Genomic DNA, 25,910 nt, shown 5'->3' with positions numbered 1-25,910 from the left:
CTTAGCAACAGGCTTGTACAGTGTAGAGCATGTTTCCATGGAAATGTATCAATCAGGAATGTGCATGAGTGTTGCACATTCGCGGAAGGTTCAAGAGACGTCAACACACTCGGCACTCGCGTCTAAAAGCCAGCAGCGTCATCAGCAGCACGAACACTGGAAAAGTGCAGACGCTTCAGCACATCAGCTGTCGGATCACACACTGTGATGCTTCGGATGGACAGAGTGACCTTAATTCTTTTTTATTGCAAATTGGGACATGTTGAGGTTTTAGTGAAACGATGAGATTATTCAGTCAGAGGATGCACAATATACCTAGAATAATAAGGGTACACACTGAGCCTGCGTGCAAACTAAGCCCTTTTTCTCACTCATCCACATATTATACATAGAATAGAATCATATAGGATACGGCAGCAATGTGGGATGAATGTGGACACTTGAAAGCTCTGCTGCCAGCATTTTCACAATCGAGCGCCTCGAAACCCAACTTTGCGAGTTAGCTTATAGTACCTTGTTTACGCTATTGTGCTGGAGTGCATTAGGCAGAGAGGAACCCAAGAGGCCAAGGGTAATACTCAGCATGATGCTACCATCACTATGCTTCAGTGTGGTGCTAATGTTCTTAGTGTTTTTGCCAAATCTTCAACTTGGCAACCAACATACAGATATACTTAACCGAAATCTTAATTAAGTTTTCACATTCATTTTTTCTTATAATTCTTCTCTTCTTTTCTCTCCCTATCCCTCTCTGTCAAGTTAATCATGCTCCTGTGGTACCACTGACCACTACTCCTCCATCCATGAAGATCCATGAAGTTACTGAGCAACTCAAGAACTTTAAAGATAGATTTGGACTGTAAATAATATCAATAGCACTACAATGGGACCACAGGTGACATGAACAGTCCTGCATTTAAGCGCCTTTTACTTCACAGTACACTTCTAAAATGACCTGTAATAAATGTTTTTTCTCTGCCTCCCAGATGTGGAGGAAGTTCCCTTTTGAGTCTGGTACATATTATGGGATGTTTCATTAATTACCATTAATAACCCTTAATACTTTTCCAGAACGTGCAGAAATCTTCTACTTGTTTTGATAGCTCTTGGTCTTTACGGTGCTATTTGTTGTTTGTACGGTGCTATAGTGCTGTTTTGATTACATATTTATGGCCTGTGACAGACCCCCTTATCCAGAGTGACTTAAAATTTATATTATTTTTTATACCACTGAGCATTTGAGGGTTAAGAGGCTTGTTTAAAAGCCCAATAATGGCAACCTGGTGGTGGTGGGATTTAAACTTGAGCAGAAATCCACCATTATAACTACTGAGCTTCCCCATTCCTATATCACATGGAGCTTATTTTTTAATATACAGTATTTACAATAAATGACACAATAGCCAACGGCTTTTTTACAGGAAAAACAAAACCCAGTGCAGAAGCAAGCTAAGATGCCAGTGTACACCCAGTTACCGATGCTCACTGGTCAATTAATTGAATACAACTACAAAATATGTACATTTTTTTCTGCAAATTACTGAGTGTAGCCCAACTATTACTATGTACATCCTGATAATACCCTTTTACCCATCTATCAGATGAACCACCTCTGATAAAATGTTACTTGGATGGTAAACTATTCTCAGGATAGACTAAAAGATCCTGTGTTGTTATATATGGTTTTGCCAATATAACACCCTTCACACGTCTTCACTGTTGTTTCCTTCCCTTGTGCATCAGGATTCACAGATTTGCTTACACACAAACGATTTCCTCAAACACTTCTCAAACCCCTAGGCCATTAACAATAGTAACATGCATAGACCCACAGTCCTCAGGTGACTCTGGTGATAAATATAGTATGGTCACTTGTTTATCCCAAAGGACCCTGCAAATTGAGTGTCATGCTGTAAAATCTTAGGGATGCCACGACCAAAAATGAGTTTTATGGGCGTTCAAAGAGTAGAAAAGCAGGAAAAACAGAAAGTTAATAAAAAATTTTTTATAAATTGCAAAAAGGCAGAAGATGGCAGGGCGAACTATAAACTTAGTGATAAACAGGAATGTCATGGCTCAGAATTGCTATACAGTTTGAAAAACATTGCAAGGGAAGGAAAATTTTTTAGCGCATGCTCAAATAATCAATGCTAATTTCATTGGTGAGTGGAGGTTTAGGAATTCTACACCTGTATCCATAGTACAGTCGTCCCGCATTTATCGCGGTAGTAACGTGGCAAACCCGACCGTGAAAAACTAATTTCCGCGATAAACGGATACCACCCAAAAATGCTTTTTTTTAATTGTTTAAAACAATAAATCGTCTAACCACACTTTTTAAAACACACACAGAAAACATTAGCAAGAATATAGCAAGATGAATTTAGTGTACATTTGAAGAAATATCACATTTATAGTGAGTACTTTAGTACAGTAGCCAATGCATCGTTTCTCTGCTTGTTTATTGGTTGAAGTGTCCTATGGCATCAAAGAAGGGGCGGAGCTAAAGATACACATTATAGAGTTCTTTATTTTCTTCTGCTAAATCTGGTGAGTTTTCAACTCCGCCCTTTTTTTTGTCGTCAGAGGATACTACAACCAATAAATAAGCGGAAACGTACGTTTTTTTTGTAACGCTACTCCTTTCTGTACGTAGGTTCCCTGGTGGTCTAGTGGTTAGGATGCGGCACTCTCACCGCTGCGGCCCGGGTTTGATCCCCGGTCAGGGAACCAACCCCAGCCACTTTCAGTGCCGGTCCCAAGCCCAGATAAATTGGGGAGGGTTGCGTTAGGAAGGGCATCCAGCGTAAAACGTGCCAAATCAAACATGCGGAGGATCTGCTGTGGCGACCCCTAATGGGAGAAGCCGAAAGAAATTTATTAATAAAAACTGTACATCTGTATTTATTCTTTACCAGTAACCTCTTTATCCTGGCTGGAATAGACAGGCTAAGGCAAGGCACAGCATACACTTAGTGGCACTTTAGCGCAACTAAGCTAGATTGCTTGTCTGAACATTTTAAAGAGGTGAGAGAAAACCGGAGGACCCTGATGAAGCCTATGCATGCACCAGATCCTAAAATTTTCATCATATCTTGCAGCTGTGTGGTGCCGACTCTACATGCTGCAACAGTATGCCACAATTATAGGAATCTGTATCAGCTTCTAAAGTGTTGCATCATGCTCTTGAAGAAAAAGTTCCTTCCGCTACATATAAGAGTATATGGATAGGGCGACAGTCTAATAAGCTCTCCAGATAAATATTAGTCACATATGTTAGCAGCAAGTGTCTTGCCCAGTGGCAACAGGTTGTACAGCTGGACGTAAGCATAAGCATGCTATCATTCATTATTCCATTGTTATTTGTTGGCCAGACTTTGAGGTTGCCTTTTGAGGCTTGTGTGCAAGAAGAACAGCACACTGACCCTCCTACGTTGCAGTATGACAACTGTGAGGCTCATTGTGCCAAATCTAAGCCTGATGGAACATTGGGACACTTTGAGTGGCCTGCACGTTCACCAGATTTACCAAAATATGACCTTTGACAAAACTCAAAACAGCATTGGTGAAATCTTTACCTAACAGGATTTACACTTAAAAGCAACAGCAGCGGTATAACAAATTAGCAGATATATGGTGGTGATGATAAGTTTTTCTTTGCCACAGTTGCTGCACACTTGCTGATCGGGGATAAATACACATAGTTCACTCATATTTAATTTTTTTTTTCTATTTTGTAAAGCTGCTTTGAGACAGAGTCCATTATGAAAAGCGTTGTAGAAGTAAACTTGAATTTAATAGCAATTGAATAAGGAAAACATTGAACTGCTCTGTTTCTTTTTGAATCTACATCCCTATCCACACCTATGATCACAAAATGTTTGCAGTGACCAAAAGTATGCCAGGACCTATGCTGGAAAAAAGGCTTCTCTGCAGGCTTGCTGGGCTTACTCTCCTTTCTTGGAAGAGGAGCTTAACAATCTGGGAAAGGCTCCAAGTAGGACTGCTGCACCTTTGAACAAGGGGAGCCAAAAGATCAGTTTAGACCACTTATAATGATACCGACATTCAGGTTCTGGAGTACAAGATTTTAGGCACAGCTCACTTGATGGATACTGTGAGCCAGATCCAGGACTGGCTAGAGACAATATATCTGACAGCTGGCATGGGAACATGTGGTGATCCCACATGAGGAGCTCTAATCCGTGGCAAGGGATTAGAAAAGTTTGACTGGACTAGTTGCCAATTTAACCCCAAACCTCAGCGTATACATTTTTCCTGTTTTCTTACTCAAGCCAGATTCTTGTGTTTACACCCATACAAGTAAACAGCACCAAGAATGCAATCTGGGTTGAAATTCATAATTAGCATCCAAGAAAGTGCGAACTTGGGCTACTTAAAAACATCAAAACCCCAACATGTTATTTTTTTTGCAGAAAACATGAGTGGATGGTAGAGCTGAATCAGGCAATATCACATTGCCTGATCAGCCAATGACTCACGAAGCGAAGGCCTCTCAGCCAATCACAGCTGCTATTTGCCACCATTCCCGATCTGTAAACTGCAAGCTGTTATTGTCATGAGCAGCACTTCTAAAACACTACAGTATGTTATGAGTACACATCGAACACACACTGACACATTGTACAAGAGGGTTTTTGAAGTATTGCAGGACAAAGAGACTTTAAAGCAAACAGAAAAAACGATGACAAATCAACTTCAAATTTGTTCGTTATTATTATGCAACACGGTTCTCCAGCATTAAAAGCACACATGAATCTTATAGCACTATATTGTAAAGCAACATTCATCACTGGCTTGATTATTGTTTGAAGCTAGCTTCTTTAGCTTAGTACTGAAGCTAGGAGGCTAATCTAGTGAATAAGCAAGAGGAAGCTAAAAGCTGGCAATTTCAATAAATTCCATGTTGCTAAATCTTCAAACACCGGCCTCAGAAAGATTCAGTGCTTCCATTTGTGCATAAATAGATTTGTATAAACATCATCATATGAATCTGTGGGATTCAAGATGGCTGCCAAATAGCTACTTGTTAAGTTGTTGGACCATTAATAAGGTTGTTCATTAAAATTGTACATTTGTCTGTAATGAGTGAGCCAGTGGCAGGAAAAAACACCCTGAGATGGCATTAGAAAGAAACCTTGAGAGGAACCAAACTCGAAAGGCAACCCATCCTCATCTGGGTGGCGGCAAATGCCCATTCATTACAATTCATCATTGTTAAGGTGTGCAGTGATGGGTGATTAAATGCAACCTGTAGTCTTTAAGTACAGTACAAATATATTCTTCTGTGTTGCTCCGTAATTTCATGGATTCCCAGACTGTTGATATGAAACCATCCCTAACTGCACTGAGTGGCCTCCATTTGAAGAAAACCCCATCCAGAGGCAGGGCGCCATACATGTTTAGTCCATTTTTAAAGGTTGGTGAATGTAAAGACCACAGCAGTGATTTGATTGACATCAATTTAATCTTCATCAAGCCATTGATTACCCGCATGTCCTCTGAATGGTGGGGAGTCATCAAGAAAAAGACGCCAGCAATATCAATAAGTCTGTATAAACAGTATATTCGACCCAGTACGTAGCTGACATTGCATCATGTTTTTCGTTCTGAACAGAGGCTTATTTATTTATTTAAGTTCATTTAACTTGGTATGGCTTTTGTTCCACTCGGGCTCGCAGTAGTCCAGAACACAGATTCTACTTCCTTTATAGGGTTTTCGTCTGGTACTTACTGAATAATGTGGAAAATTGTAAACTGATTAAACAGAACAGCTCTCGGTGGCGATCTCACACTTTTAATGTATTCAGTGGAGCAGCAGATGGTCTCCAATAGCTTCAGGTCTGAACAGAGAGTGTTTTTGCGTTTTAATGGATTTCTCCCCAGAAGCAACGTCCACACCCGACCTCGGCCCAATTTCAAGTCAAACAACCTGCAGCCTCCTCAGGCCCTGAGCATGAGCAGTCACCCTAACCATACACATACACATACACATACACACACACACACACAGACACACACATACAATCTTAAAAAAGCATAGTGGCCATGGTGATATAGAAGGCATTCTAAGTGATGTGTTGCCTCGGGCCATTTTTGCCGATTTGCACAGGAAAAGCAGGCTACACACACACACACACACACACACACACACACACACACACACACACACACACACACACACACACAAAACCAACAATTCTTTTTCTTACAACAAAGAGGATGTGGATATTTTCATGCAGTGCAGTCACATCAGAAATGCCCTTGAGATCAAAATCAATTTTTCATCGTTTTTCTTGCACGTTTCGGTATAATGGATTTAGAAAGACTTTTTTTAGTAAAGTAATTTACATCAAGCTATTCTGTTATAGCAGCTTTTTACAGACATTCTATCAATAGCCTTTCTTTCTTGCTTTCATCTAACTTCACACTAGAGTCCTCAGTTTTGAAGACAAGTGGCAAAAATCGTATTTTAGTTACTGTTTTTCTTTTCCTCACACTGCTACAAAGCTGGCAATGGAAACTTCTTCCATAACTGTGTCACTGAATATCTCCTTACAGAAAAGCTCACCTTTGTTAATAATTCGATTATTAAATATAAATTATTAGATGTCAAAGATGTGGAAAATCAGCCATACAAATCCCTGATAAAATAGTTCACCGTTTGACAACGAATTAAAACATTTCGAAATCATTGGGGCATAAAATCATAGCAGTCATATATACACTCACTGGCCACTTTAAGAAGAACGTATGTAACCTGTTCATCAATGCAATTTATTCAGATAGCCAATCATGTGGCAGTAGTCATACAGTCATACAGATACATCCAGATGTGAGAAAGTGTGAGCTCTGTCACTGTTGTAAGATACACTGGCTTTATTTCAGGATTTTACAGGTTTGGGATTTTACCAAACAAAGCATTTTTAGAGTGTATACAGAATGGTGCAGAAAACAACAACATCCCCCTTATAGCAGGAGCGAATTGTTGATGAGAGTTGTTAGAGGACAATAGCCTGAATAGTACAAGCTGACAGGAAGGCTCCAATAAGTCACATAAAACAGTTGTGCGCAGAAAAGAATTCCACACTGTGCTTTTTTGTTGTGGATGAGCTACAAAAGGATCACATCTGTTTTCAGGCCTTACTTTTACATTAATGGCATTTTGCAGATGCCTTTAACGACTTACAGTAATCTCTTTACACAACTGAGCTGTTGAGGGTTAAGCTCTTTGCCCCCAGTAGTGACAGCTTGGTGTTGCTGGGATTTGAACTTATAATCTACTGATCCAAAGTGCAAAACCTCAACCACTGAGCTACCACTTTCCAGTCCCAGGCCTGTCAACCAAGCAGGTTGAAACTTGAAAAACATACCCAGAGGTGTTCCTATTAAAGTGGCAATGCAAAATTGTAGGCCACATGTGCAGGCTTATCATGACTCGCAGGATCTCAAGGTGCGAGACATGTATACACACTGCAGCCCAGTTTGTGCTAATTATTTACTGATTAAACAGCCTGCTGTGGGTTTCTAAGTGTGACTATTTGTCAGTTTGACAGCATGAAATGAACAGTAATCGAAACGAGATAGATGGTTAAAGTTGTGCTGCTATGCTATAGATAACTCCCATTATTGTGATTCACAATATTTAAAACAGGAAACGGTTACTAAGACTAATCATTTTAGACATTATTCCCTATTTAAAAAACACTGTGTGTTCTAGTAAAAATCTGTGATTTTAGTTTGTATATTTGGCATACTGTGGGTTATAAATTCCCACAAATAAAAAAATCATTTTCTCAATGAGAAAATAACATGCTTTGAGAATGTTGATGGAGAAGTATAGAGAAGGTCAGAAGGAGTTGCATTGTGTTTTTGTGTATTTGAAGAAAGTGTACGACAGGGTGGAAAGAGGAGTTGTGGTATTGTATGAGGAAGTCTGGTGTGTTAGAGAAGTATGTGAGGGTGGTGCAGGACATGTATGAGGACAGTGTGACAGCAGTGAAGTGTGCAGTAGGAACTACAGACTGGTTCAAGGTGGTGAAACTGCGTCAAGGATCGGCTCTGAGCCCTTTCCTGTTTGCAGTGTTGATAGACAGGTTGATGGACGAGGTCAGACAGGAGTCTCCATGGACTATGATGTTTGTGGTTGATATTGTGATCTGTGGTGAGAGTTTGTTAGAGATGTGAAAAAAATTGTGCAGACAGGGTGGAGAAGAGTGATGGCAGGAGTGATTGTGATAGAAGAGTATCTGCAAGAGTGAAAGGGAAAGTTTATAGGACTGTAGTGAGACCTGTGATGTTGTAGGGTTTAGAGACAGTGGCATTGAAAAGGCATTTAAAAGGCATGAGGTGGAGCTGGAGGTAGCAGAGCTGAAGATGTTGAGGTTTTCGTTGGGAGTGATGAGGATGGACAGAATTAGAAATGAGTTTATTAGAGGGACAGCGCATGTAGGACGTTTTGGAGTAAACGTGAGGGAGGTGAGTTTGAGATGGTTTGGACACGTGCAGAGGAGGGACATGGGGTATATCTGTAGGAGAATGCTGAAAATAGAGCCGCCAAGAAGGAGAAAAGAGGAAGACGAAGGAGGAGGTTTATGGATGTGGTGAGTGAAGACATGCGGGTAGTTGGTTTGAAAGAGGCAGATGTAGAAGACAGGGGGGTATGGAGACTGATGGTCCGCTGTGGCGCCCCTAATGGGAGCAGCCGAAAAAAGAAGAAGAATGACAAAATAACAATGAGAAGCTAGTGTTACATGGTAACACTTCAAATCACTTTGGGTAAGTATTTACAGCATTAATATTGGTTTGAAATCTGATTTGATTATTGAATCTGTTTCTAATCAGAGTTCAGTTTGAAATTTCGCAGTTAAAGTCAAGATAAAAAGTAGAAGGAGTGTATGGACCTTTTGTTTTATAAGACTTTTTGATCAAATATCCTATGCATACAGACTCTGTCTGTCTGTGTGTGAGGGTTTGACTTACAGGGTCGATCCTCGTTAGCTTTGTTGGGAATTTCCTCCACACATTCAGAAGGAAACCAACCGACGTTACCTCGAGCGCTTCCCTCCCAGAATCCCCCTTCACCAACACTGAGTACTGTGGAGAAAAAGAAACACAGACACTGATCAGAGTCCAATACACTTACACTTTTCTGTTTCTAAAGACATTTTTTTAAACCAAAAATGTTAACAGATTCATGGTTGTCCAGAATTGGGCTGCTTTGGCAATTTGCTGATTTAATTATTGTTACATTAAAGAATCGATTCATTTAACTTAGCAGTTAGAGCACACTTTAAAGAAGTTTCCAATTTACAAACATTAATTCATCATAACACCATCTATAAATGTTAACAAACACAACAAAAAGTACGTGTACTTTTTCAATTTAGAGTATGGAGGCAATAATCCTACTGAACAAAAAAACACCAACAAAAATGTATCTACATTTAAACATATTGAAGTATTAAAGAGTATAAATATATATATATATATATATATATATATATATATATATATATATATATATATATATATATATATATATATATTTTTTTTTTTTACTGAAAAAGGAGCTGGCTCATCAGACCTGTCATGAATAGCAAGTTTGCTAAGCAACAGTGATACAGAAAATTTTCACTTACTTAAAGACAAATCTAGGCTAGCAAATTCACAAAACCAGCTAGCTTATTTAACCAGCTAATTTACAGCACTTGACTAACTAAATAATTGATCAAGTTAATATATTGTACAAAGCATTAAAAGCTAGCTTATTTACAAATTAAGTAGCTAGCAAACTAAAAAGCTAAGTTACCATTACTTACTAGCTTGCTAGCTGAGTCACACAACACAACTGGCTAAATTACAAAAATAGCTAGCTAATTTGCTAATTTTGACTAGATAAATAGTTGAATGGGTTACTATACCAAATTATAGAAAACTAGAGCATTTACTAGGCTAAATTACAAAATGTAACAAGCTAGCATGTTACAAGACAACTAGCTGAATTATAAAATTATACAATTATTTGTTAAGACAAACACTCAAAATTGACTTCACCATGAAAGTCAAGGTTTGTCAGAACTATGTTCTTCTTTAAGGTTTATACCTTAAAAACCCCACAGACTAACAAAATAAACCTAATTTGGTTAGCACTTAAAATCTTTTCTATTCAGATATTAGAATTTTATTTTCTATTCCAATTTTGTATTTAATTAATACTTTTGGCTGTGAAAAGCAGTGGATAAAAAATATACAGTTTTGCTAAACAGTATATAAATTTGTCCTGATAATCCTGGTAGTTTTTCTTAACGCTGGCTTTGGATTATTTTCTTCTTCCTTGTATGATAGGCTTTCAGGATAGTGATAGATATTTATACACTATATGAGCAAAAGTATTGGAACACGTGACTTTTTCAGCCATTTGTGCTTAATAAAGTTGGAGGCACCCAATTGTATAGGATGTTTCTGGATGTGGTAGCATAAAATAGAAGACCAAAACCTGTTCCAGCATGACTGTACTCCTGTGCACAAAGCCAGAGCTTTAACATCAATCCTATTGAACAATTTTTGGATAAATTGGAACACTGACAGCACTTCAGGCCTCCTCACCTGGATCTGGAATTATAAAGGGTCGTGGTTTCTTAAATATAGCCACAGTACCAAATGTCCAATCAGAAGCTTCTAAAAGTCTGATATAGTGATATTTACTTAAATCTGTCTCTATTCAATTGGTTGAAAGTGGCCTCTGATGTGAACAAATGCACCAATAATTGAAGATCTTTAGTATATGGATATGTAGTAAATAAAGTCTGTGAAAATCACAATGATAAAAAAAAAAAAAAAGAATAATTTGATCATTGAAAGATGAAAGATTTCCACCTCTGCTTACAAAAAACAAATCTACAGTTCCACTTCGAATACAAGACTTTCTGCATTCACTTTTCTCAGTCCAGTGCCTCCAGCAATTACCCAAGCCTTCATCAACTGAAAGACTCTACCAGCCTCTTCATCTCGATCATCATCATCATCATCATCATCAAGGCACATAAATATGTAAACACACAAACACAACATCCAGCTTTGCAATCACGCAGCTGCAGCCTGGAAACTGAAAAGGAACAAATGAATGAGTGTGACAGCACAGCTGTCCCGCAGGAGCAGCCTGAAAAGTGGCTGATAAGCACAGCGCTTTAAAAGCGTGCAACAAAAATCGAACCAAAAAACACGATTCATGAGTTCAACCATTTGGGATGCATACCTTTGACTCTGTCGTTCTTGTACAGGGCGATTTCTCCCTCAGCCTGAGGTTGATAAGACTTCACCACCATGTAGTGTCTCCCTGGCACGGCGCTGTACATCCGCCGCTTGGACCCTGGAGTCTCTGCTCCAGAGAAAGCATCACGCCCGGGACGTGGACTATGGGGGGAAAAAGTGAAGCGCTTTAGCATTGAGAAACCAGTAGTTCATAAAAAACATAATGAAACAGCATTTTATTTAGCATTTTAGTTTTAAGTACGCTTGATGAATGCTTGATTCGGATCGGACAGAATGTATTAGTTAATTCATCTTCTATAGTAAACACCAACATGGAGACTTCAAAGCATGAATGCTCAAATGCATAATTGTTGGCGAAGTTTTCTCTGAGGAGATTTTCCATTTTTTAGCTTTTTCAAATAGAGTCTTAGCTCTGTGTGGCATTCAGAGTAACATGTTATCAACACAGAAAAGTCTTTGCGATGGAAGACTTTGCGCTCTGTGGTTTCTTAATCACTTGACGAGCCTCATGTTTAAATTTAATGACTTCTAATGAAAGAAATAATGGAGGATGATGAAGAATAATTTATAGTTCTAGCTGCTGTAATGTAGCTCACTTGTTTTAAATACGCATCATAATTAAACATTTGGATTTTAAGGATTTTAATCAACAATTAATGGCTTTTATTTCAGTACTGTACTGAAAACTGTAGGTAGAAATGAACTTGTTACATGTGTTGAAAAATCGAATTTAGGCATTTGGTTAGTGAAATATACTGAAAGACCCTAAGGTGGCCCATGAGTTCAAAACACATTAGTACGAATCATGACAGCTTCTATATTCACTGTTGTTATTCTGAATTTGCTGTCGTGTTACCGGATTTGCTTTCGTATAAACAAATTTGCTGTTCTGCAATCATATTTGCTGTCATGTTTCAAAATTTGCTGTCATATTACCAAATTTGCTCTTGTGTTACCAAATTTGGTGTGGTGCTATCATATTTGCTGTCATGTTTTCAGATTTGCTGTAATTGTACTGAATTTGCTGTTATGTTACCAGATCTGTATTACTTAATTTGCTTTTTTTGTGGCCAAATTTGCTGTTGTGCTATCATATTGTCTGTCAGGTTGCCAGAGATGCTGTCATATTACCGAATTTACTGTTATATTACCAGATTTGTTTTATGTTACCATATTTGGTGTTGTTCATTCATATTTGCTGTCAGGTTTCCAGATTTGCAGTCATGTTAAGTTCAAGTTTATTTCTATAGCGCTTTTTACAATGGACCTTGTCTCAAAAGCAGCTTTACAGAATTCAAGAATTAAAGTGACTATTATATATTACCAAATTTGCTGTTATATAAACAGATTTGCTTCTGTGTTACCGAATATGTCGCCATGCATCAGAATTTGCTGTTGTACAGCTGAATGTGAATGTTCTTTCTGAAACTGCTGTCACATTTTCTAATTTGCTGCTGTGTTTTCTGATTTGTTAGTAATGTGTTCAAATTATCAGGATTTTCAGTCTTGTTTATTTGCTAAATTCTGATTTACTGTCATGTATTTGGTTTTGTTAACCTGATGTGCACAGTGAATGACAGTAATAGCAGTAATGGTAAAAACAAAAACCTTCTTCACTATACCAGATCATAGTCAATTTATGCAAAAGAACAAAGGTACAGGGCTACAATGCAAGATACCAGTTCTTTTACAGTTCTAAGCATTTTGCATGACTTTGTAATGGAAATTGCATGTCTAATAGGAGCAGAGTGAGAAAGTAGGATTGGCTGTTAAACAGCTCCCTCTGCTGTTCCATAACTAGTACCTTCTATTTAAGGATTTATAAAGTCCTTACTGTAATTCTAGTACCAAAGGTCATCAGATCTGGTCTGCGCAAAAATAATTAGGCTGTGCGCAGAAGAAATCAGCATCAGCTCAAAGCAGAGAAGCAGTGAGTCAGTGAGAAAGAGCTTGGGGACGCACCGTGCAATAGTTAGAAGCAGCGCTGTGTGATTATATTCAAATATAAAAAGCCCCTAGGTACAGGCACGCCGAAAAGCGTGAGGCTGTGAATGAGGACAACAGGGACATGACCTGAATATAAAACAAATGAATGTGAACTGAATATATATATCTATTGATCTAGATTAAATGTTTTTCTACACACAGGAATGCAATACCAAACAAAGCATTAATGTTGTGTTTAGTCAGTCACAAGGTAGTTTTAATATCTGGTACTGATTTGGGGTGAGGAGGCCTCGGGTGCAATTGTGCACCTCCAAAACAACTTTTCTCCAGCCTTTCTATTTATTTGCTGTATATGCTGTATATGCTATATATGCTGTATATGCTATCTATCTATCTATCTATCTATCTATCTATCTATCTATCTATCTATCTATCTATCTATCTATCTATCTATCTATCTATCTATCTATCTATCTATCTATCTATCTATCTATCTATCTATCTATATTAGGGCTAGCAAGGCCTTCTCTGCTGGCCTAAGCTCTATCAGAAACACAGACAGAAAGAGAGATTGACAGACAGACAGAAAGAGAGATTGACAGACAGACAGACAGACAGACAGACAGGCAGGCAGACAGATAGACAGGACAACACTGAAGTTTTAGGTGTGAAATGCACAGCTTGCCATTGATTTTATTGTGTTATATAGTATATACACTGATCATAGTAAAACACAACACACACACACACACACACACACACACACACACACACACACACACACACACAGTCTGAGTTTGTATGAGTATGTTAGTGATCTTAAATAACCAATTATAATAAAAAGTTATTTTAGATCATTAACATACACAACATTAACATAGACACTGTGTGTATGTGTATGCGTGTGTGTGTCTGTGTGTCTCTGTGTGTCTGTGTGAGTGTGTGTGGTTTACTACAGTATCTAGAGTGTCCTTGAATATTTCCTCACAATCATCTATCTCTAACACAGACCCTGTAAGGCCTAAATTACACCAATGACCTCCTTTCCACCTACACCGTGACCCGCCCCCATCCTACAGAAAAGGCCCCGCCCCCACAGAGGCTCACTCCGGCCTATAGGAGCAGGACGAAATTGGGACGAGGCGCCTACACTTGCCCTTTATGTGACTTTCCCTTTAATAAGCCTCTTCTGGGAGACAGTCCAATGTCAATGCCAACGGCACAGTTACAGCTAACTGCATGAACTAGCAGAGAAAGAGTCGCCTGTTACACTCGCTAGCTAGATCATTGGCTCCAGTGCATTTCTGATGATGTCCCATGCACTGCAGCTGTATTACATTTTGCGGATATAAAATGTAAAAAAAAAAATTTCAAAAGTATATTTTGCGTTGTGTTTTTTGTTCAAATCACCTTGCAAGCACACAGTCCTCACAATCTGCTGTGCTACGGAAGCTCTCTCCTCCTGAGAATACCACTGACCTAATACTTTTCTCACAATGAGAGACTGATATGGAGCAATGTAAAGTATGTATGGAACTATGTAAAGTAAAAAAAAACACCATTGTGTTTATTTTATGCCTTTGGTTAAGTAAAGCATGGACTTTATCAAGACTGGAAAAGAAAAGTACTACTAATACACGAAATTGAAATTTACATTCCAGTTTTCAATTCAAAATATTACACAGTATTTACTGTATATTTTATAATATTCCATTAAAAATGGAATATTATAAAATATTCCATTAAAAATGGCAGAATTTTTTTTTTTAAACAAATGTTAAGAAAAAATAAGAAGATTAATAACAATGAAAATAAATGGCAGCGTTGAAGAGTTTTCTGCAGTTATCTTTCCTTCATCTTTTTTTAAATTTACATTTAAATCTTTATATCTGACAGAGATTTCCAGTCCAAGACCTGTAACAATTGTCATATCCCCCTTTTGACATAATTTATTTAATTTATTTAAATGAAGTGGTTTGCCATTAAGGCAGGGGTCTCCAAACGTCCGCACATCACAGACCTGTTTTGTTCTAAAAACACTCTTGTGGATCGGCTGGAGGTGTGTGTGTATGTGTGTGTGTGTGTGTGTGTGTGTGTGTGTGTGTGTGTGTGTGTGTGTGTGTGTGTTTTGTGTCTGTACTGTATATATGTAAGTACAGGGGTGTTCCAAGAGAGAAGGAGGAAGTGGTAGCTTAAGCACAATACAGTGTACATTTTCCACAGAATGTTCTTGCTTCCCAGTGGAAACTCTACCACGACCCGGTACTGGGTTACGACCTGGTGGTTGGGATTTCTGCATTAAGATGTTCAGTGATGCAAAACACTCAATACCTGTTCGTTAAATTATTATAAAGTTATTTATTGCTGTTTGTTGTGCGACAATCGAGTTTCAGAGGCAATTATACGTATGAAAACCAAAAGATTTAAACTTTTCACAGATGATGAGAAAGGGTAGCTGTCGAAACAGTTTAAGGAGACCATCATGAACAGTAAGGGGGGAAATAATAAACCTAATAAATAAAGTAACAAACAAATGTATAAATCAATAAATGAATATATATATAAAAAAATTTAATATTTAACAAAAAAATACAATTATAGACTGGTTCAAAAACTTGACAAAGAAAAAATAAACACATTTGCCTTAAAAATATATATAATTTATTTAAAACATAAATTAAAATTAATGACAGGGTAAAAAATAAAGACAAGGGTTGGGGGCTGAAAAATAAATAGACAAATACATACAAAATAAATGCTTTACAAATAGAAATAAAAATAAATTAATCTGTAATATAAAAGTATATATAAAAAAACAAATAAAGATGAAATAAAATATATTTTGCCAAGGTTCAAATTCTTTACACAAAATCTGCTGATGTTATTTGTGTATTGTGAATGTATTTTGTAAAACATTTGTCCTTTTTCTGCTAATCAACATGACTTGTTGAAATTGTGCTGAAAGAGACTTTGCATCAACTGAATCATTCATCCAAACAGTGACATCAGTGAATAGCTCGTGGCGAGACGAGGTCAGGCTTCGGCCCACCTACACATTATCCTTTTTAGTTTTAAATGCATTTGGGAAATCTTTTCCCTCTCTCGCCCTCATTTTCTTTCTCCTCGTTCTCTCTTCCCCTCTGGTGACTCCTTTCCCTGTACTACCATCTCCATTTATATTCTTCCAGTTTTGTCTATTCCTGTCATTGTTTCTTCATTTAAGAATATTAAAAAAATGCTAAATTGTACTTTTTTTATTCGACACCCAGCTACGATTTCAGCTTTCTAATCTTTAAAGGTTTAAAATGATTTTTTTTGAATGTATCCAATAAATGAACTAATAAATTATATGAAAATAATAATAATAATAATAATAGAACAGTTTTCTAGGTGTCATTATACTGAATTAATCTTATTAATATTAGTATTAAGCAAGTTCATTTAAATATAAAATTTTGTACCATCTTTTTGTACCATCTTTAGTATTGAATAGTATACAGTACCTGTCAAAAGTTTGGAAACACCTAGTCCTCATTCGCTTTTGAGGTACACGGGCATGTTTCTTTTCTTAATATGAAACGTGGAATTATGTTCCAATAGATTTTGGAGTATGGTTGTGGAGATTTGTGTTTATCAGTCACAAGGGTGTTAGTAAAGTCAGGTACTGATGTAGGTGAGGTGAGAAGGCATGGGGGTGCAGTCAGCGTTCCAATTCATTCCAAAGGTGTTCAATAGGGTTGAGGTCAGAGCTCTATAGCAGGAGATCTTCCATTCCAACCCATGTAAAATATGTGTACATCGACATTTAAAGCATTTGGTAGACGCCTTCATCCAGGGCAAACTACAATTATCTAATTCATACAACTAGCAGTTGAGGGTTAGGGGCCTTGCCCAAGGGCCCAGCCGTGGCAGCTTAGTGGTGGTGATGAGATTTAACCACTGAGCTCCCCCGTCCCTGATTTGTTGCACAGGGCATTTTCATGTTGCAACCGTTTTGGGTCTTCTAGTTCAAGTGAAGTGAAAATTAAATTATTCTGGATCCAAGGGCATCCTAAAAAATTGTGAGCCTCCAGATGTGTAGACAGTTTGGGAAAGAATCGCATAAAGTCAGTTGTCCCAATACTTTTGCGACAATAATGTGTGTAATTAGATAAAAATATGGTTGGACACGAATGGAATCAGTTTCATCCTAGTCACTTCAGCACTTCATTCCGAAATTTGTTAAAACCTGCAGCTATCTGAGCCACAATTGTCAGCATGCTTTCCGTCTTCGCTGTCGGCAGCACGACAAACCGCGAGTGATCGGGAGATTTATTTTCACAAAGCCAGTAGGGACTCTAATATTGCTGGAGCAATCAAACTGCCAATGCTCTTAACACAGCTGTCAAAGCAGCGCTGAGATTTTTTTCCCTTCCGAGGGGTTACGTTGTGTAAGAGTGCCGCTCTTATTTCAGGACGAAAAAAGCGCCGATGTGGGCTGAGCTAATTGTGCGAAACGGGCGATGTGGAAATAGGGCCACTTAGTATTAGACATCGGTTAAGGTGGCATATGAATAGGCTCTCCCACTGGGCTATTTATAGCATACCACCGCGAAAGAAAACGTATTCTAAAGTCAGGCTCTGCAGTATAAAAAAAAGAAGAATGAAACCATTCATAAAATGTGTACGTGCAAAAACATTTAATCCTAGTCCTGGTGTAGTCAGCGTGTTTTTACTGTGTTTTAGGGTCGTCCAACTGCTCACATACTCATCATTGGATTTTATTTTACACCAAAGCTATGAGCTGAAACCCGTTTTACGCCATTTGGCAGACGCTTTTTTCCAGAGCGACCTACATTTAACTTATTAGTACAACAGAGCAGCTACGGGGTTAAGGGCCTTGCTTAAGGGCCCAGAAGTGGAAGATTGGTGTGGCTGGGATTTGGCCTCACAACCTTCATATCCAAAGTCCAATGCCTTACTACCTCCCCTTCTAGAGTGTTTTCCAACCTTGCAATTTTCGAGGATTAGCGCTAAATCCCCTGTGATCCTGACCCAGGATAAAGTACTTACTGAACATAAAAGAAATGAAGGCAAGGTCTTAAGAAGGCAGTTTTCCCTATTGACTTACATTCATTGACAATTTCGTGGCATTACGGAGCATATTGAGTCACAGCAATATAAACCTGACTACAGCATGTCAGTGAATGAGGATGCAAATGTGAAACATGATACTGAATATAACCGCTGCTACGAAGATTAAGGCCATGTTTTTAAATACGGTTTTAAATTTTGAGAGGGAGGGAGAGAAAGAAAATCTATCTAAAAATACAGCAACAGTCAGGCAATCGAAGATAACTAGCCATCCAAATGTGATCTCAGCATAATATAACTTAATAACAATCATTACAATAGAATTGGCGAGACGTTATGACTACTGAACTGAATACACTGATCGGGCATTACATAATGATATTTGAACATTATGACCATAGTGAATAACACTGATTATCTCTTCATCATAGCACATGTTATTGTTTACATGTTATAAGTAAACGTTTTGTCCTCAAATTTGATGTGTTAAAAGCAGGAAAAATGGGCGAGCGTAAAGATTTGAGTGAGTTTGAAAAGGGCCAAATTGTGACGGCTAGACGACTGGGTCAGAGCATCTCCAAAACTGCAGCTCTTGTGGGCTGTTTTCCTGGTCTGCAGGGGTCAGTATCTAAAAGTGATTCATATCTTTTAGTGGTCAGTCTTTCAAAAGCGGTCCAAGGAGGGAACAGTGGTAAACCAGCGACAGGGTCATGGGTGGCCGAGGCTCACTGATGCATGTGGGGAGTGGAGGCTGGTTTGTGTGGTCCAATCCAACAGATGAGCTCCTGTAGCTCAAATCGCTGAAAAAGTTAATGGTGTTAAGGCTCAATGGGTCATGACTGTTTTGGCAGAAAAAGCTAATTTATTAGTTGCTCAAACTCGAACTCCAACTGATTGTAAAAGACTGTAGAAAGGACATTACTCATTATCACAAACTCCTGTGCACATGATCTTTCTCGCTCTCCTATGTTTTGTATGGCTTATATTCACACTCTTGGTGTCACCCAAAGGAGGATGGGTTCCCCCTTTTGAGTCTGTTTCCTCTCATGGTTTCTTACTCTTACCATCTAAGGTAACATTTCCTCGCCACATGGATAAATAGACTTAGTTAAAGTTTTTTGTTTTATAATTCTTACATTCTGTAAAGCCACTTAGAGAAAAAGTCCATTGTAAAAGCGCTATAGAAATAAACTTGAATTAAATTGACGGAAGGAAGGATCCATAAGTAAAAGATTGAACATGGATTGTATAATGCAGATGCTTAATTATTCACAAAATCAAAATCCCTGTCCAATATTTTTGCTTGCAGTCAAGATGGATGATCAACAGTATATTCAACCATTCATGAAAATACTAAGCGTAATCACAGGACCGCCGTTCTACATTTAGCCACGCCCACAATCCCAAAAAAGGCAATTATGAGCTAAATATAAAAAAAATGACATCTGGTGAAAAAGCACTTTTTAAATGTGGTGTCTGTAGACTCACATTAACATTTTCTTCTTTTATAACGTGCCATTTTTTTTAATCTGTCCTCATGTATAGATTTCTTTTAAGTCACTAATATGAATATTAATGTGAACGAAAATTTCCCATGTTCCACTAAGTCTATTTAAATGTGTAAATTGACAGGAAATGAGCGCCATATGAACTTTATGCTGAAATAATGTCTAATTTTCATTTAAATATCAGTCCAATTGATAATGCTAAAGATAGCATAAATGAACGCTTTCAAGGCAACCATGGTAACCGAGAGTAAACCTGAGCCAGGAAAGTCCCTTAGTACCGAGCGTAAGCTGACAATATCTAAAAGTAGTAGTAATATAGACTTAAAAACGATGCTATACGGTTTCATGCCATAGCCACAAACAAGCGCATAGATTACCTAATCCTAACCGCTAGCACTTAATACTGCACATCGACCCGCAGCGCTTGAGACAGCGTAGAAGAGAAGCACATTCCTCTGTTCCTTCTTTCTCCAGCCATCACAGACGTCCACCAAACCTGCAATTACCCAATGACATCAGAACTGACTGCAGCTGCCTCACTTTCCCTCTGAGCTTCTGAAGAGCAGGCACATTATCTAATTCACCACAGAACACACACACACACACACACACACACACACACACACACACACACACACACCATACGGTCACAGCCATAGCAACTGCTGCTGTAACCAGGGACAGATCCCCATCAAGCAGCACACATAGCTATGGAGGCCACAACCATATTCACAAGGCTTTTTTTTTTTTTTTTTTTACATGGATGCCAGACTTAGCACACTGGCAAAATGTGTCAAAAGTCACACTTTTTATACGCTTATCTGAGAGCAGCTTGGAGAATTCAGTATCATATGGGTGCCAGATGCCACAGAATATGTGATCAGAGGCTTTATTTTTTAATTTCGGTAATAATAAGCATAATAATAATAATACAAAATAATAACACAGCCTTTATTTAATTCACTTTTACCTCATTTCATTTTGTTATCAGCAGATTTTTGAGTAGTTCAGGCTCACGGGTGTATGCTAACGCAAGCGTTCTGAAATGCTATTCTATAGTAACACAATACATAGCAGCATGTGGACCTTTTATATCATTTAAGCCAAATAATAAGTGAATTAAATGGTATAATCGTTAAATAGCTACATAAACTGTTCAATTCAATTCAATTTAGTGCTTTTAACAATGTACATTGTCTCAAAGCAGATTTACAGAGGTAAAGCGGCTCTAAAAGAACGTATAAGTTTAATCCTTATAATTGTAAGTTTGTCCCTAATGAGTGAGCCAGTGATGATATACTTCATACTACACTTCAAGGCTCTACTCTGTTCTGGCACCGAGGTGGTGGAATGAACTTCCCCTAGATGTCGGTACAGCGGAGTCCCTGACTATCTTCAAGCGACGATTGAAGACCTACCTCTTCCTGAAACACTTAAATTAGCACTTTTCAAGTTTGTAGAATTCAAGGCTTATATTTATATTAAGTTTGTAATTTTGCATACCAGTGTAGATTTATTAATTACTAGAGACTCAAAGCACTTTTGTACGTCGCTCTGGACAAGGACGTCTGCTAAATGCCGTAAATGTAAATGTAAATGATGACTGTAGCAAGGAAAACCTTCATGATGGTGTGAGGAAGAAACCTTGCGAGAAAGGGAACCTCATCCTCAAAGACCGAATGTCTTTTCTTCACACACTAGGTTACTTGAAATCAACATTTCCCAGTGTACCTCACTGATCAATCCTTTCATTTAGCCGTGTGTATTGTGTAGGAGACACAACTAGGAGATCCAAACTTGTTCAAGCATCACAATGGCCATGCACACAAAGGCAACTCCATGAAGATATGCTTTACATGGGTTGGAAGATATGGAACATCTCCTGCTATAGAGCTTTGGGATGAATGTAAAAGCTGACTGCACCCCCTCACCTACATCAGTACCTGATTTTTCGAACACCCTTGTTGCTAAATTCACACGAATCTCCACAAGGACACTCCAACAAACAACTTTCCGAAAGTGTGGAGTTTATTATAAGGGCAAATGAGAAGTAAATGTGGAACGAGATGCTCGAAAAGCCGCACATACTAATCTTACGGTGAGGTGTCCACAATCTTTTGTTTATATTGTGTAAGTTAATGTGACGTTTTGTCTGCAGCACAAACATACATCACGTATACATCACGTTTCGTGTAAATACATTTACTCATGTCTAATTTTCATGTCTATTCGGTATTGCTAAAGATAGCCAATGAACGCTTTTCAACCATGCTAACACAGAGTAAACCTGAGCCAGTAAAAAAAGCTCAATAATCACACTTAGAACTTGTTCATTACTATTATTTTTTTCCAAAAACTTGTTTTATGTTTACACCAACTCATTTATTCACAACCTAATAACAAGTATATAAAAGCCTGCAGTATTTTTTGGAACTTTGTTTTTTTGGAACGTATGGCTTTTTACTAAATTGTTGTTCTGTAGTTTGATTTCAGTTTCTCATGTTAAATATCTTGCAGTGTTCAGTAATGATGAAATACATTCAATAATGTTTTATGCTGCAATAAGTCTTAGTAGTTTAAGAAGCAGCAAGTAATGATTTTGCTTTGTTTTTTCATCATTCAAATCAAATGAAATTTTATTTACGACGGTCCGGCATTAGGGAATAAAATAGGGTGAAAAAATAAAATAAAATAAAACAAAGAAAAAGAAGGCAGATAAATAAAGTATAAAAACTATATAAAAATAAGAATATATATATATATATATATATATATATATATATATATATATATATATATATATATATATATATATACACACACAAAAAATGCTTATGGCTGTGAGCAGTTAAACAGTAAACAACAGTAAACAATTTAAGCATGGTTTTTGATTTTCCATAAAGTGTCCGTGTGCGGTATGGTGCGGTGTAAAGTGTCCATAAAGTGACCGTGTGCGGTATGGAGTGGTGTAAAGTGTCCATAAGTGACCGTGTGCGGTATGGAGTGGTGTAAAGTGTCCATAAGTGACCGTGTGCAGTATGGAGTGGTGTAAAGTGTCCATAAGTGACCGTGTGTATGGAGTGGTGTAAAGTGTCCATAAGTGACCGTGTGCAGTATGGAGTGGTGTAAAGTGTCCGTGTGCGGAATGGTGTGGTAGAAAAAATATGAAATGTAAAGTGCACTGTGTGAGTCCAGTGTCTAAAGTGTCGTAGCACGAAAAGTGAGATATGTGCATAACTACTGTGTCATTTGAATAAATCATTGTTGACAATAAGCATGTTTGTATGATCTTGATTTTAAAAGTAATCTTATTTCTAGTTTAAATGCGTTGTCTTATTTTAAGATAGAATCTATAATGATGACAAATCTTTAATTTAAGAGGGTTTTTTTTGTTTAGTAGCTCTGATTTTAAGGTCTTTGCACACAAATGAACAAAAGCAAACTGTTTATAAAAATAAGTTAGCAAGCTAATTTTAGTTTAAATAGACAAAAGCGACTGTTGGAATAAGTATTTTAATGCTTGTTTTAAGATATTTTGCTCTTTTCTAAAGCCTAAATATGTTTTCTTATTACAATAAGTCTTATCAAGTGTAATGATCTTACTGCACTGGTAGATCATTTAACTTGTTTTTAGTTTGAATGTTCTTAAATCATGCATTTACTTCGTATATTATTAATTTATATAAGAAATAATGATTAACAATTTTTTTTTTTACAGTGTCAGGATTCATTGGAATGATTTTATACAGTGTGACGAGTAAAAGAAATCGCGGAAAGCTGGAAAACTGCCTCTGATTAAAACTCTGAGCGTTTTGGGATTAAGGAGAGCATCACTAAAAGATTGTGATGCGAAAACCTAGTCCCAGACAGACACATCTTATACTAAAGAAGAAGCAGCCATGTTGGAGTGAAGCCATATTTGAGCCCGGAGAGCACTGAACCGACGAGTGTGTGTGAGGAGAACAGGGTCACATACCAGAGGAGTTTCATTTTTCCCTTTTAAAATCTAATTAGATGTTTTTTTGCCATGGCAGTGAGTAATTGGCGTGGCCCACTTACAGTAGGCCACCCGCTCATCTGAACTGCCGACGTGTGACAAGATTCGCACACCCCCGGGCACACTTCCATACAAACCCATACACACAAACACACACACATACGCACACTTGCTCTTTCACAGACATACATACAAGGATGCTGTCAACAAGGCTGTTGCTGTCACACATGCACAAATACACACACTTCCTCCTCCCTCGCTTTTCCTCTCATCTGCACATGCACACTGATGCTCCTATCTACCTTGCCGAGACCACCTTCTTTTTCCAGTTTTGTGTTAAATGTTGGCACCCTCTGTACACCAGAACTGTATTTCCCTTGTGCCAAGCAGATCAGGTGCTCTGTTCACTCCAATTTCCTGTTCTAATCTATTTAATGGGCAAAATCTTAAATCCGTGTCTCCTTTCTCTACGGCAGTGACAGACAGTACGGATGGGCGGAGTCTCTTAAGCTCAGTATTCTTTTCCAATCATTCTCATGTTCATTCTGCATTTGCATACCTTATATTGTTATATTGTTACTGTTACTGTTTTAGGTTTTGTTGTTGTCATACATTCCATTCCATACAATTTATACTGGACTTTTGCCACATCAAAATATTCCTACTGCAATTTGTACTTCCATTTTTACTGATTCGGTCCAAATTTGATATATGAACATACTGTATATATAAAATGATAGCTAATATATGAACATATTTGTAGTCCTATTAGTGGCTTGAGACATAAATAATGTGAAAAACGTTTTTTTTACTTACTATCTCATTTTTCTATACATACCGTATGTTTAGTTTAATCGATTGTGTACCAGTGTCTGCTGTTTCCTTCATTATCAGTTGTTTAGGTTCATGTTCATCAAAATATATTATACTGGTTTCAGCTAAATAGTCTTTAGAATGTTAGCATAGAGGTTTACTGTACTGTATATACTGATGCAAGTCTGCAAAAGTTCACGTTTTTCATCTAGTGTTTCTGTGCTTTATGTTTTAATAAATTTTTTGTACTTTTTATAAACTAACTTTAACATTCAAAAGTGTTTCACTTTACAGAGTTTTTTTTCTACAGCACCTACTGCAAATGAGGTTACACAGACATTCAGGTTTTTGTGCCAGGAGTTAAAAGTACATGCTGTACAGTCTACTGATTTGAGTTAGTGATCAAAATTGCTTGCCTGTCCCATAAACAGCTCTCTGGTCTTCATTTTGGTTTATCCTTTTTTTAAATGTAAATATTTTTTTCAAAATGCTTTATTGATTCCACAGGCAAATTGTTTTTTCTACACACATCCGAGAGATGTAGGAAGCTGGGGTCAGAGCACAGGGTCAGCCATGTTACAGCATCCCTGGAGAACAGAGGTTTAAGGGCCTTGCTTAGGGGCGGCTGCGTGGTGATACCGGAAATTGCACCCCTTTCCGAAAAGTAACCCAGAGGCTTAAATACCCCCCTTTGATAAACCAGTCTTCCCAGGGAAAACTCGGGGCTCAAACCAAGACATTCTGAGGTGTTTAAAAATTAGCAGGGCAGGGCAGGGCAGGGCAGGGACAAGTCGTTCTGCAATCAGTGTCCGATAGTTTTCTGCAGCGCATAACACTATAAGAGGAGAACATGTGTGGGACTCCCATGTCATTTCACTCTCTTGTTGATGTTCAAAAATCATGTAGTGATCCATATGAACTTCTTGGGAGTGAAACCAGAATGTTGTATGAAGTTGGTTTATCGAGTTATTTTATATGTGGGTTGTCCCACAAACCCAAATAACTCAAATGCACAATAAGAGGGTAAAAAGATATAAACTAATTTACATTTAGATCAAGAAAATTGTTATTTCATCATGAAATTTGAATTTTTTAAAACAAGAATACCATAGTTTAGGTGAAATTATCGATAAATTAAATTACATAATAGATACAACTATTATGTAACATACTAGTAAATCAATCATCTATATTTATGGCATTTAACAAACCCTTATCCAGAGCGACTTACATTTATCTAAATTACAGCTAAACAATTGAGGGTTAAGGGCCTTCCT

At 37.7% G+C, this 25,910-nt stretch overlaps 1 protein-coding gene across 2 annotated transcripts in view; it reads right to left on the bottom strand.

Annotated features, from left to right (window-relative positions):
- Positions 1-25,910, bottom strand: part of shank2b (SH3 and multiple ankyrin repeat domains 2b) — a 170,832-nt gene that overhangs the window by 57,013 nt on the left and 87,909 nt on the right. For both annotated transcript variants that reach the window (XM_046849277.1, XM_046849278.1), the window contains 2 exons: positions 11,279-11,436; positions 9,004-9,117 (listed from right to left, as the gene is read on the bottom strand). In XM_046849277.1, the coding sequence (XP_046705233.1) occupies positions 9,004-9,117; positions 11,279-11,436 (272 nt within the window). The remainder of the gene's footprint in view (positions 1-9,003; positions 9,118-11,278; positions 11,437-25,910) is intronic.

This window comes from Silurus meridionalis, chromosome 5 (assembly GCF_014805685.1).
Source record: "Silurus meridionalis isolate SWU-2019-XX chromosome 5, ASM1480568v1, whole genome shotgun sequence".
Lineage (NCBI taxonomy): Eukaryota > Metazoa > Chordata > Actinopteri > Siluriformes > Siluridae > Silurus > Silurus meridionalis.
This window is presented reverse-complemented; position numbering and strand designations above follow the sequence as displayed.